Here is a 13,488-nt window from a genome sequence, read left to right on the forward strand (position 1 = left end):
GTCACCGCCATCCCATTCACCGCTGCATCCATATAAGCCTTAGTACTGTAATATTTAGCTTATTCCTTTCTTATAAATCAAAGTTCCTGCTGCTGAACTAGAGAAAGAGATGTTCAGCTGGCAGGGCTTTGTTTATAAATTTTTATCAACACAACTAATATACTATTTTATCCTAAAGCAAAAAATAAATAAATAAATATAATTTTTTTTTCTACCTTTGTTGTCTGGTTTCTGCTTTCCACATCTTCTCATTGAATTCCTTCCATCCACTGTGTGTCTTCTCTCTGCGTCTTCCATTTGCTGTTACTGTGCCTCTCCCTTAACCCCCCCCCCAATTGGTCTTGCACCCATCTTCTTCCCTCCGCTCCCGCATAGTCTGGCATCTGTCTTCTTCCCACTCTGTCTTCCACATTTCCCTTGGGGGTCTGTTCCTCTCCACCCTCCTTCAATGTCTGTTCTATTCCTTTCCACCACCACCCTTCCCTCCCTCCTTTACCATCCAACCTGTTCCTTTCTACTACCCTTCAGCTCCTCTCGCGTGGCCTATCTACCTTCCTTCCTCTTATTTCATGGCACGTTACAATGTAATTTGTGCAAGCCACTGGAGCCTGCAAGCTCGGTCCCTGTCCCATCCCCACAAACCATCTCGCTTCTGTGCTCCTATTTTCTCCATTTCTAATATCTCCCCTATATATCTGTCATTGCCCCCCCCCTGTGTCCATATACCATCCCCATGGCATGTCCCCTTTATGTCTCTGTCCCTATGCCCCATGCACATAATTTCCCCTCTTTCTGTTACCTTCCTGTGTCCAGATTTCCCCTATCTTCCTCTTCCATACCAGTGTGTCTCTTCTTTTCAACCCCATCTAGCTTTTTTCCCTCTTTCTTCCCCCCCCCCCCCCCTGCTTCTAGCCTCTGGCTCACCTGCCAGTCCTTCCCTTTCTTTCCTGCTGTGGGTTTTTCTTTCCGACTTCATCCCCTTGGCCCAGAATCCTTTTCCCTTTCACTCCCTCCTTCCAATTTGAGCCAGGAACACTAGCGATCGCACGGTCCCCGCAGCCACTACCTGCCTGCCCAATCGATCCTAGTGTTTAGCCAGCTCTCTCCCTTCTCCTCACCTTAGTTTATAGGTTTTCTTTTTCGGCGACCTGCACGCTTTCCCCAAAGAGCCGCGCACGCGCGGCTGCTCAGTGTTCAATCTTCTGCTCTGCTGCAACTTCCTGTTTCCGGTTGCGTCAGAGCAGAAGATCGAAACTGAGCAGCAGCGGGTGCGCGGCTCTCTGATAGCGTGCGGGTCGCCGAAAAAGAAAATCTACAAACTAAGGTGAGGAGAAGGGAGAGAGCTGGCTAAACACTAGAATCGATTGGGCAGGCGGTTGTGAGCTGCGGGGACCGCGCGATCCTTCATGCCTCACTGCGGGGACAAGACCATTCACCGCCCCGTGGGCGGTGAATGGCCTTGTCCCCGTCGCCGCAGCGACTGCTAGTTTTCTTCCCCGTTTTCGGCGGGTGACCCGCAGCTAAAATGCGGTGGCCGCGGGTAAACCGCCACCGTGTCATTCTCTACTTCCAATAAGGATCTTTATTTATCAACAACATGCCAAATTTTGAGCACTATTTACTGAATCAAGCCCACTGTGGCATGTTCATTCTACAGAAAAGTTAGAAAATCTGTTATTTACAGAGACACTAACAAGGGACTCAAAACAGAAGCAAAATCAGCTTTATTCAGTTTTAACTTATTAAACACGATTATGTAAATTCTCAGCACATCTTTATTATATACTGCATTCAGCACCTAGAGCACAGGAGTCAAAGTCGGTCCTCGAGGGCCGCAATCCAGTCGGGTTTTCAGGATTTCCCCAATGAATATGCATGAGATCTATTAGCATATAATGAAAGCAGTGCATGCAAAAAGATCTCATGCATATTCATTGGGGAAATCCTGAAAATCTGACTGGATTGCGGCCGAGGACCGACTTTGACACCCCTGACCTAGAGCAATATAGCAGAGTCAGAACAGGTCAGAGTTACAATAGGCTACACATAGTCTAAGCACAAGAATCAATATCTCTTTGCAGCTCAGATAATACAAAAGGAAACCGAATTAGACATAGATGGCAGGTGGTTTGTGTAGACTACCTACATTTGTGTATTACTTTTGATTACAAGTAATAATGGGATTTTTGTTATAGGATTAGTTTACTCCTTTAAAATCCACACAACAGATAATATAGAAACAATTCTGTTGGAAATTCACAAATTTAATATTCAACTGGACTCTTTTTTTTTTAACCTTGAATTACATAGAATTAGTAATACACAACAGGCAGATATTTGGTTTAATTCCAGGCTCTTTAGATGCTGCTTTGAGGTCTTCTTTTTGAACACATATTGATTGCTGAGTCACAGCTTCAGGCCATTAGTTATTAAACTGTTTCTATGGTTGCAATCAGGAAGTTGCTTTGAAAGTTAAGTACTGGAGCTAAGATTGGGATTGGATTTTTACAGTATGTGGCTGTATGATTTCTCAGTCTTCAAAAAGTTATCATGTACTGTTATATAAACTTATGCTTTTGAATCTTTTCTAGAAATATAAATGTGCATGTCTATATGTTATCCGCTAGTCCTCTCCTACATTGCCGGTTAAATTTCAAGGTGACTTCTGTCCTTGCTGCCTATCAGTGGAAAGGGAATCATCTTCTGAGATAAAAACAGTTTGTACTCAGATACCAAAATGTATAGGTGGGCTGAGCTGATCCTGTGTGAGTGTATTAGAGGTTGGGGGACAGGAATATGTGACAAGTTAAAAAATTTAAGAGAAAAGATTTAAGTAGTTCCTGGGCTGCATTGGAAGGTGGAGCCCTCTTCTAATCGAGATTCTGGATATGGAGGGATTTTTTCTTTGCATGTATCACTATGGACACAGCCACGGAATGCCAGCTGAAGAAATTTTCCAGCTGAAAAATGAAAATATATTCATTGTTGATACAAAATGGAATACACATTTTAGTTAACTGCTTAAAATTTACCTGTGAATAAAAGTCATTGTATAAAAATAAAGGTCTACAGACAACATTTGTTAAATAACTCACTTGCAACTTTCAGGCCACTTGTTCTCTGCTCATATTAACTTATTCACACTATTATTGCATAGTAACAATAGTAAACAAAACGCAGAATGTATCTATTGAGCTGTCATCATCAAGCAGGTAGGGGACATCAATAGACACTATAGATATCATATCCCCATAATAAACAATTAATTTGCATGCCTATTTGTCATCTTCATAAGGGCTGTATTTCAGTGTACCCACTTGCATCAGGGGTCAATCAATTAGATGATAAACAAATTCTTCCAAAATAAGACTATGCAATACTGTAAATTCTATTTTAAAAAAAAAAGGTCCAGCACGTCAGCAATCCATCAGTGTCCATGTCATGCCAAAACTGAAACAACATGCATATGTGCTGCCAGAAAAACTAAAACAAAACTCAGAATATATCTGTTGAGCTGTTATCATCAGGCAGGTAGGGGACATCAGTAGACATTATAGGCATATTATAGGTATATTATCCCTATAATAAACAGGTCTGTTTGCTGTTTTCAGTGTCACATGAGTATGCAAGCAGGGCTGGCTTAACCATTTAGAAGGACTGGGCAGTTACCTAGGGCAGCAGTTTTTGGAAGACACCAAAGAGCACCTACGGCAAAGTATAATAATAGTTTGGGAGAGCCACATAAGCTTAAAGAAGCAACAGGAAGTACAGTAGTTATCAGCAAGCAGTGTGATTGTAGCATGATATGATTGATTTTGCTGGATCTAGCAATTACAAAAATATTGCCTGAACTAAAGTGTGTATCTCCTCTTACTGTAGTAGTGTTAAACTGAACTCTGTTCTCCAAGCTATGAACAGCAAATAGAGGCTGGAGCAGAACAAAAGGACATAGCGTTTGAAGCAGAAGTGTTAACTACCCTCAGTCTACATGAACAAAACTTATCAATCAGAGGTTGGGATAGTACAAATCTACTGGTCTATGACCCTATTAAAATTCAATCAAGGCTCTGCCCAGCTAGTAAGCAAGCCAGATAAGAACATAAGAATTGCCGCTGCTGGGTCAGACCAGTGGTCCATCACGCACAACAATCCGCTTACACGGCGGCCCCCATCATCCTTATAGAACAGAAATAAGTTTGAACTGAACTCCTGAATTGTGATTGGCTACTATTCCTAAGTCGTGATTGGCCACTACTCCATTGTTCCTGAGCTGTGATTGGAGACTTCAAGCCCCTATAGTCCATAAAAGGGGAGATTCACCTATGCTCCTCCTCTTTGGATCACTGCTGGATATTCAACAACACACCTTGCTGGGATCTCTCTCTTCTATATCCAAGATGCCATGTGCTCCCAGCTAATCTGCAAATGAAGAACTCTTCTTCCAGCAAGGATATCACCTCCTCTAGCCATCCTCTGCAAACAGATCTCCTGGGCCTTTATCATAGTGAATTACTTTTAATCCATCTTAATCATTCTACTTCTCTAACAATATTTTATCTTGTGGCATATATCCCTTGTTTAAAGATCCCTAAATTGTAACTAAGATTGCTGCATTGCCTGCCTAATCTTACAAATAAATTTGCTCTGTAAAAATGAAATTCTGGTTCTTCCTTAAATGCTTTAAGTATCTGTTCTTAAACATTACACATAGCCAAGTTATAAGTAGGTAGTGCATTCCCCAAATTAACATCTATTTAAATTGTATTATACAGTATATATATTCTTCGCTTTGTGTTATACGAGGGCCATTTCATAATGAAGTTTCCTAGACATTGGGACTCGGTCATTGCAAACCAGGGAGACTATATTGAAGGATTGTAAAGAAATACTTGAAAAAAAAAAATAAACATGTAAATTAAAAAAAAAAAAAGTGTGCATTATTTATGAAATGACCCTTGTATTTTCTATTGGTGGAGAATTGTGGCCAAGGTTAATAGTGCACAAGAAAATATTGTTTTCATAAAAAGGAAATTGTATTGTTTTATTGGAAAACAGAAATTAGTACTGAAATTGTATTGTTCTGTTTTAGAAAATGGAATATCTTGTTTCAATATTAAAATCCCCATTGGTACTAAGTGAAAACAGTCACTATACATCTCTCACTGGTAACCAAACCCAGTAGCATAGTAAGGGGGGGCGGTCTGCCCACACCGAGTGGCTTAGTATTGAGGTATGTGGTGAGGGCACCGGCACCCCTCCTCCTCTCTGCCCCCCTGTTTCTTCCCATTTCCCCCCCCCCCCCGCCACGCATGCACCTTCACTTCCTCCCGCTGTACCTGTATTTTTTTACCGGCACGAACAGCAACTTCAACCTGCTGCTCGAGCCAGCATTGGCTCTCCCTCTGTTGTCACTTCCTGGTCCTGCACCTAGGAAGCGACGTCAAGAGGGAAAGCCGACGTTAGCACGAGAAGCAGTTTGGAATTGCTGCTTGCGCCAGGGAAATTAAAAAAGGTACGGGTAGGTAAAGGGTGTGTGCATGTGGCAGGGGGGCAGAGAAAAGGGTGGGGAGGGGCACCACCACCCCAGGCGTCTCTTACCCTTGCTATGCCACTGACCAAACCTAATTTACTATTGCTGTAACTTTTTATATCTATTTGCCTGTCGGCATGTATCCTGGTGAACATACATTATAAAGTGTACGAGAACTGATACCTAATCTAATCAATGCCTATAAAGGTTCAAGGCAATTGGATAACATAGGGAATTTACAAAAGTAGGCAATAAAATATTTTACAAACAAGAGTTCACAGAAGTAGTTGGTACAACATATTACAAACAAGAGGAGACAAGGCAAGCGAGGGGCTTGCGGGAGAAATGAGATAGGATCATGAAAGACAGAGCCTGAAACCCTTGGAAATCTAAAGGGTCATCTTGTTGCTATAAAGGAATGTTTTCAGTTTTCTTCTGAAGTTTAGGTAGTTGGTTTCCGATCTTGCATCCATGGGGAGGCTGTTCCATTTTTTGTTGCAATAGGTGAATAGTGTGTAGGAATATATTTTGCCTTATGTGAATAGTGTGTTGAATATACTTTGCCTTAGGTGGTCTTTCGTAAATCCCTTTGGGGAGGAGCATTTTGGAGGTTCAGACTGATGAGAATTTGAGTACAGAGAAGATATGGGTTATCGCATCCGCTGAGTTGGCGTATCTGGTGCAGAATGCAGGGTGTTTTGATGTGTAAAGAGGATGCTATAGGTAGCTAGTGAAGCTTGTGGAGGTAATCAGATATTGCATTGTATTTTCTTAGATGGAAAATCAGTCTGAATGTGGTACTTTGTATTAGCAGCAATCTGTGTAGTTGTGTGGTATCTAGGTCTGCATATAGCGAGTTGCAGTAGTCCAGTTGTGATAGAATGAACAATTGCACCAAAGTGGTGCTCATAGAAGAAAGGCCTGATCAGTCAGTCTTTTCATGCTGTAGAATGCACCTGACATCTATAAATCACCTAACATTACTGTATTCTTCCTAAACTTCCATTCTGTTAAGGGTTGGTACCCACTTTGTTGTTCAGGCATAGTTTTGAGGGTGGTCTTCATACAAGTGCCTCTGCATTGAACACTAATAAAATGTATGCCCTCTCAGCTATCCTTCTAAACCTCTCTTCTCCATAAAGGACAGTATTTCTAATACACCAAGCCTTTCCCTGTTTCTCCCCTGTACCAACGTGCGGATTAGTGAAATTTTTGTGTATAATAATGTTCTGGCATGCTATACCTATCCCTCCCTCCCATCCCTTTTTGTACTGGAACACCACCGACCACCTTACATATCTCCGGAGCCTCAAAATGGGCTTTGCGGCTTTCCCCGCCGGGGCCTTCCCTCAGCCGCATCACTGATGACATCATCAGTAATACAAATGAAACTGAAAAAACCCGAAAAAGATGGGAGCTACAACAATCAAAGAACTAGAATACTCCCAAGCCCCAAGACGAAAAACTGTGATCAGGGGTAGAGACCGCCCACGAGGAGAAAGAAGGAACTAAAGTGTTCCACTATAAATAACCTAAGAGAAAGTAACTTAGAATTGTGTGGGGAGCCCTCAGTCACACAGCCACCTCCGAATGGAGGCAAAGGCTGTCACTGGCATACACCAAAAGGTGTCAACTGTGAAACATCCTTGGGCTCTCAGTGAGTTTAGTGCAAAATAACACAAACAGTGCTTAAAGTGCTTACTTAGTCTTCACTCGTAGTGAGTAGTCTCTACCCCTGATCCAGGGGGGCTAGCAAGAAAAACACAAGTGTCCAAATTCAACCAGCAAAATTTAAAGAAGGTACTTAGCTTCTTCAAAAAGGCGATCAGCGTATCACCACACGTCCTACGAGACTCCGTTTCGGGGGAGTACTCCCCCTTCCTCAGGAACAGCTGACGCTGGGCAGGAGCCGGTCAATCTTACGGCTGCTGCTTGAAAGCAATAGAAGAAAATGGCGCTTGACCAGAACAGACGCCTCCGATTTAAACCAGCAGACTAAGAGGCGTGACCCAGGTAAACGATCACGTGATATTACCCAGGTGAAACACCAGTGCAGATTGGTATCGCACTACCAGACCAGTCCTTGAATTCAATAGAACAAAACAAAAAAAGAAAAAATTAAATTGAAAAATTGGCAGAGAATAATTGGCAGAAAATAAACCAAAACAAGCTCAAAATGTATGATGCCACTCTATGTAATCGTTATGTCCTGCAGGGGTAAGTGTTTGGAGCTCATAAATCCAAAATTGTTCCCTTCTTTGTAACCACGCTAATTTATCCCCTTGGTAGTCCGGGAAGATCTGCTCAATAATAGTCCATTTTAGATCTTGGAATGTATGATTAAATTGTATGCAATGAGGCACCATCGGGGAAGTTATAGATTGAGTGTTAATCCGGCTGCGATGCTCTATGAGGCGCGTTCTAATGGTCCTTTGCGTGCGCCCTACATAGCCCATCCGACATGGACATATAATGATATATATGACCCACTTAAATGTACATGATGTGTACGATTTATGGACATATTGTTTGTGTGTCACAGGATGTTCCCAGTCCATGCCTTCAATTGTAAGGGCACATATGTCGCAAGTGTTGCCGCATTGATATGGTGACCTCCCTGATGGCTTTGCACTTGCATTGAGGAATATTTTGGTCGGACCACCCGGTCTGCGATATTTTTAGGGCGTGCATATGCGATGCACGGAAAATCCCGAAACTCAGGGTGTAACTGTAGGACGTGCCAGTGAGTCCTGATGCTCCGGGCTACCTCAGAAGCTTGGTCAGAGAAAGTTAGTACACAGATAGTTTTAGTGTCATCGCCTGCAGGGGTATGAAGATCATCAGTAATACGGCAGAGAGGAAACAACGTATATGGCAGTATAGTAGGATTTTGGTGGGTTTTGGTGGCTTCACACTTTCCACCATAAGTGTAGTGTTTAGAGTGGCTTATGGGCCTGGGTCCACCTCTCTATAGCTCACCAGCCCACTCAATAGGCTACTTAAGACATGTGTGATGGTCTACTAGGCTTTCCCATAAAAAATGCTTTGTCTAGAGACACATATGTACCGTTTTATTCAGAGTTTTGGGAAGTGGGAGAGGGTTACTGACCACTGAGGCAGTGTGGGGGGACCAGCAGTCATCTGGAGGAAAAGTCCATAGTTTGTTATTGAGAAAGAAAGACATAGGGGAAGCCACTGCTTGCCCTGGATCGGTAGCATGGAATATTGCTACTAGGAACCTGGATTGGTCACCATGAGAACTGGTTACTGGGCTTGATGGACCATTGGTGTGACCCATTAAGGCTATTCTTATGTTCTTATGGTCAGTTTGAGTAACTTTTTGGCATTTAAGAGTCATCACTCCTTCTCCCTCAGCCAAATTCAGAACCTATATTTCATTTTACAGAACAGATTTCTTTTCAGCAGTTTCCTAAAGTTCCGAGGCTGGCGAATGTATCCTGGAAGGTTGTTATCAGGAAAGGAAAGGAAAACAAAAATGAAAATGTTATAGTGCCTTTGTATTGCTCTATGGCAGGGGTGCCCGCACTTTTTTGACTCGCGAGCTACTTTTAAAATGACCAAGTCAAAATGATCTACCAACAATAAAATTTAAAAAAAACACAACGCACACTGTACGCATAGAATTGTTAATTATCATTCCTATTCCGGGGTTTTTTCAAAGAGGTCAAAGCAGATGACTCTATGCACTGTCACCTCAGTAACAACCATACAAAAATAGACAAATACCCACCCCCTCCCTTTTTACTAAACCACAATGCCCAGCGCTGCTCTCGAAGCTCATAGGCTCCCTGCGCTAAAAACCACTATTGCGGTTTAGTAAAAGGGGACCCTATTGTAAAATATAGACAGCAAATATAAATTCAGACACATTTTGATCACTAAATTTAAAATAAAATCATTTTTCCTACCTTGTCTGGTGATTTCATGAGTCTCTGGTTGCACTTTCTTCTTCTGACTGTGCATCCAATCTTTCTTTCAGCCTGTATGCTTCCTCTCCTCCAAACCTCATTCCCTCCTCCAACTTTTTCTTCCTCTCTCCCTGCCCTTTCTTTCTTTCTCTCTTCATGCCCCCTTTCTAATTTTCCTGTTTCTCTTCTTTCCTTCTGTCTCCCTGCCTGCACCCCTCTCTTTCTTTCTCCCTGCCCTTCCCCAAGCCACTGCCACTGCCATCGGGGAACAGGACCCAAACGCCACCAATGGATAACAGGCCCCAAAGCCGCCGCCGCCCCATGCTCTCTCTGCTTCGGGCCGATCAATCCTCTAACCCCGACGTCAATTCTGCCGTCGGAGAGGAAGTTCCGCCCAGCCAGGCAGCGATTGGCTGGCCCGAACTTCCTCTCCGACGGCAGAATTTATGTTGGGGAGAGGAAGATTGATCGGCCCGATAGATCGCCAAGGCAAATGGAGTCCTGGATGATTGACTCACTTTGCCTTGGCGAGCTACCGGTCGATCGCGATCGACCTATTGGGCACCCCTGCTCTATGGTATGGCCATATCTTGAATACTGTGTGCAATTCTAGTCACCATATCTCAAAAAAAGATATAGCAGAATTAGAAAAGGTACAGAGAAGGGTGATGAAATGATAAAAGGGATAAGACAACTTCTCTATGAGGCAAGGATAAAATGGCTAGGGCTCTTCAGCTTGGAGAAGAGATGGCTTGGTGAGATATGATAGAGGTCTATAAAACAGAGTGGAGTGGAAAGAGTAGATGTAAATCATTTGTTTGCTCTTTCCAAAAATACTAGGTCTAGGTGGCATATGATGAAGTTACTAAGTAGTAGATTTAAAACAATCTGGAGAAAATATTTCTTTACCCAATGTATAATTAAACTGTGGAATTCACTGTTGGTGAAAGTAGTTAGCTTAGGGTTTAAGAAAGGTTTGGATAATTTCTTAAAACAAAAGTCAATAAGCCATTATTGAGGTGGCTTAGGAAAATCCATTGCTTATTCCTAGGATAAGCAGCATAAAATCTGTTTTACTCCTTTGGATCTTGCCAAGTACTTATGACCTGGGTTGGCATTAGGATACTGGGCTTGATGGACTTTCGGTCTGTTCCAGTATGGAAACTCTTATGTGCTAAATGACAAGACTGAGCCTCTCCAAGACTCTTATCCAAGGCTTCCATCTTCTCTCCATGTTTCTCCCAAAGTTCTCCCTTCTGTCTAACTTGGATGTTGAGGAAACGTGAACCTTCAATTTTATCTAATTGAATCAGAACTGACCACTCCAGCTTTCCTATTGTATTCCACACTTCTTTCAAAGTACTTCCTTTACTGTGATAGAAATTGAACACTGCTAGCAGTGACCCTAACAGTCACCAATATAACACCTCTTACTTCCTTCACTAGACTCTCAATGGCTTCCTGTACAGAACCCAAGGCCAAAGTTGATTGCCCTGCTGAAGAAGTACCAATGCAGTTCTATCAACTCTTTCAGCAACAGCAGCAGAATCTGCATCTATAGGGACTAGAAGTACCTCAGCAGTCTCAGCCTTTCTAGGTCTATGGGGGGAGTCTTCTGGGGGCTTAGTGAACCATTCAAAATGCTAAACAGGATGGCCTCCAGTGCCAAATTGTCTTTCCCAATTAATAATTCCAGCAGCAAGAACCACAAACCTGACCAAAGTTTGCTGGACCAAAGCAGGGGGAAACTACCATTTGACAGATAAGAACTAATCTCCTTGCATTTCATCATGTTGATTCAGCAATAAGTTTTCATGTAGCAGCAAATCCTCAGACATGGAGCTCAACATAATCCTGTAACATTCCCTGATGCCATCTTGGTCTCTATTTAGGCATTTCATAATTTTCTTATGGGATGTCACCAGTTCCCATAAAAATGTTAGCTCAGGAGGTAATTCATCTTACACCATGTGGAATCATCTGGTCTGTTCTTCTACATCATACATGCATTTTAGGAAGCTCCTGAAAACTCACTTCTCCCCCAAACCTGACGATCCAGTTTTAAATTAACCCTTGTTGACCCAAGACTAGACAACTTTCACTCATTTTACCCCATCACAAACCTCAGTTTCATTTATTGTTTTTTATGCGTTTGTTAAAAATTACTGTTCCTGATGTTTTTTACTACCCTGTACACTGCCTTGAACTGAAAGGCTAATGCAGTATATAAATAAACATTTATGTTATGTTATTCTATTATACTATTTATTTATTTGGATTTCTATCCCGTTCTCCTGGGAGCTCAGAACGGGTTACAATTTACATTCATAGTTAAATACAGGATGGGTTGCAATTGACATTCACAGTAAAATACAGGACAAAATTTACAGGCATTTATAGACAGACAGGTGAGAAGAGGGGGAACAAGGGGAGCATGGGAAAGGAGGAGGAAGGTTGAGAGAGAGGGACCGGGAGATTAAGGAAGGGGAGCAAGAAGGGGGCTGTCTGTTAGGACTGTACAGTTGAAGAGATGGGTCTTCAGTCTTTTCCAGGTCATCAGCGAGTCTTGGGATCTTATCTGGACAATTGGTTCCAAAGTCGGGGGAGTTTGGATGTGATGTAGGCAGGGGCAATGAGGTGGAATCTCTTGTAGGCTATAATAAAGGACTTGAACACACAGTGTTTGTTAATTGGTAGCCAGTGTTCTGCATGGAGGGCTGGGGAGGTGGGGGTCATGGTAATCCAGATCATGTGGGAAGCAGATCGCTGAGTTCTGGACTCGCTGGAGGTGCTTGAGCTCCTTGGCGGTGATTTCATTGAAGATGGAATTGCAATAGTTCATGTTGGAGAGCACATAGGCATAGAGGAATTGGGCTAGGTCAGGTTTAGTGATATACAGTTTGATCCTTTTTAGCTGACGCAGATAGTAGGAGATAGAGATCACTTGGGAGATATGGGCTGAGAGGGACAGGTGGCCATCCAGTACCACCCCAAGACTGCACACTTGGTCTTTGGATGATAATCTCAGAATAATATTGAGCAAGTGAAATTTGTGTTCTTTCTGATCCAAAGTAGCTCAGTTTTGGCAGCATTTAGCTGGAGTTTGTTGTCTGTCTCTGTGCAGTAACAATTGTGATTTTAATAAACTAAGCTAATGTAAGCTACAGTGAGTAAAGTTCAACAGACTAAAAGATTATTTAACAATATGAGGCCCAATTCTCAAAAGGGTTTTAACTGGGCAGGAGGGCTCCTTCCTGGTTAAACCCCACTGAGCTGGCCATTCAGCAATTGTTAGCGCCACACGATATTGCCTACTTCCAGTTAACAAAAAGGCTATCCTAATCTTTTCCACTGAGCTAACCAGCACTGGTCTGAGTATCAGCTGGTGCTCAGCTAACTTCTAGGTGACTGCAAATACCCAGGTGTTCAGTATCTAAGGTTAACTCAGTCTGTGGCTGTAAGGAATTTAAAAGGTCATGGTTATGGGAATGGATTTCAGAGAAGTACTGAGAGGAATATTACTTTCAAATGATTGTACTGTTAGTTTATTTTACTAAATGACCAACCAAAATGAAATTACAAAAAAACAATGTGTAAGAGTTACCTGGATGTAGCATTTTTCCAGCAAAGAACAGGCATTGTGTTTCTTCTCCTGTGCATTCCATGTTTCGACCATTGCTATGACACTGAGTTGCATCAACAGCAACAGGACAAACTGGGCACTGTACTCCATTCTTGGTACTGTTTCTGGGAGGAACTAGGAATAAATCCCCACAAGAGGTCATGTTTTAATATTATCAATTGAAACCTGCCTTTTCCTTAGGTCATTAAACAAGTGGGGAAAGCATGGAGAGAATGGCTCATGAAATTCTTTCCAACCCCCTACATGTGTTTGTATGCATGTCTGTATATCTGATTTTTTATGTTTATTTGTTCTATATGATTATATTATTTTTATTTAGTGTGTCCAAGTACACGTATATGCATTTCTGTTTTGTTTGTCTGTGGACTGGTATGCCTGTGTATGTT

At 42.3% G+C, this 13,488-nt stretch overlaps 2 protein-coding genes across 5 annotated transcripts in view; both read right to left on the reverse strand.

The window, feature by feature from the left end:
• Positions 1-13,488, reverse strand: part of LYPD3 (LY6/PLAUR domain containing 3) — a 124,803-nt gene that overhangs the window by 55,612 nt on the left and 55,703 nt on the right. The gene's annotated exons all lie outside the window — the stretch shown is intronic.
• LOC117368901 (phospholipase A2 inhibitor and Ly6/PLAUR domain-containing protein-like) overlaps positions 2,209-13,488 on the reverse strand; it is an 82,435-nt gene continuing 71,155 nt past the window's right edge. For all 4 annotated transcript variants that reach the window (XM_033962647.1, XM_033962646.1, XM_033962649.1 and 1 more), the window contains 2 exons: positions 13,064-13,216; positions 2,209-2,960 (listed from right to left, as the gene is read on the reverse strand). In XM_033962647.1, the coding sequence (XP_033818538.1) occupies positions 2,830-2,960; positions 13,064-13,216 (284 nt within the window). In that variant the 3' untranslated portion in view covers positions 2,209-2,829. The remainder of the gene's footprint in view (positions 2,961-13,063; positions 13,217-13,488) is intronic.

Source organism: Geotrypetes seraphini, chromosome 11, assembly GCF_902459505.1.
Source record: "Geotrypetes seraphini chromosome 11, aGeoSer1.1, whole genome shotgun sequence".
NCBI classification, from domain to species: domain Eukaryota; kingdom Metazoa; phylum Chordata; class Amphibia; order Gymnophiona; family Dermophiidae; genus Geotrypetes; species Geotrypetes seraphini.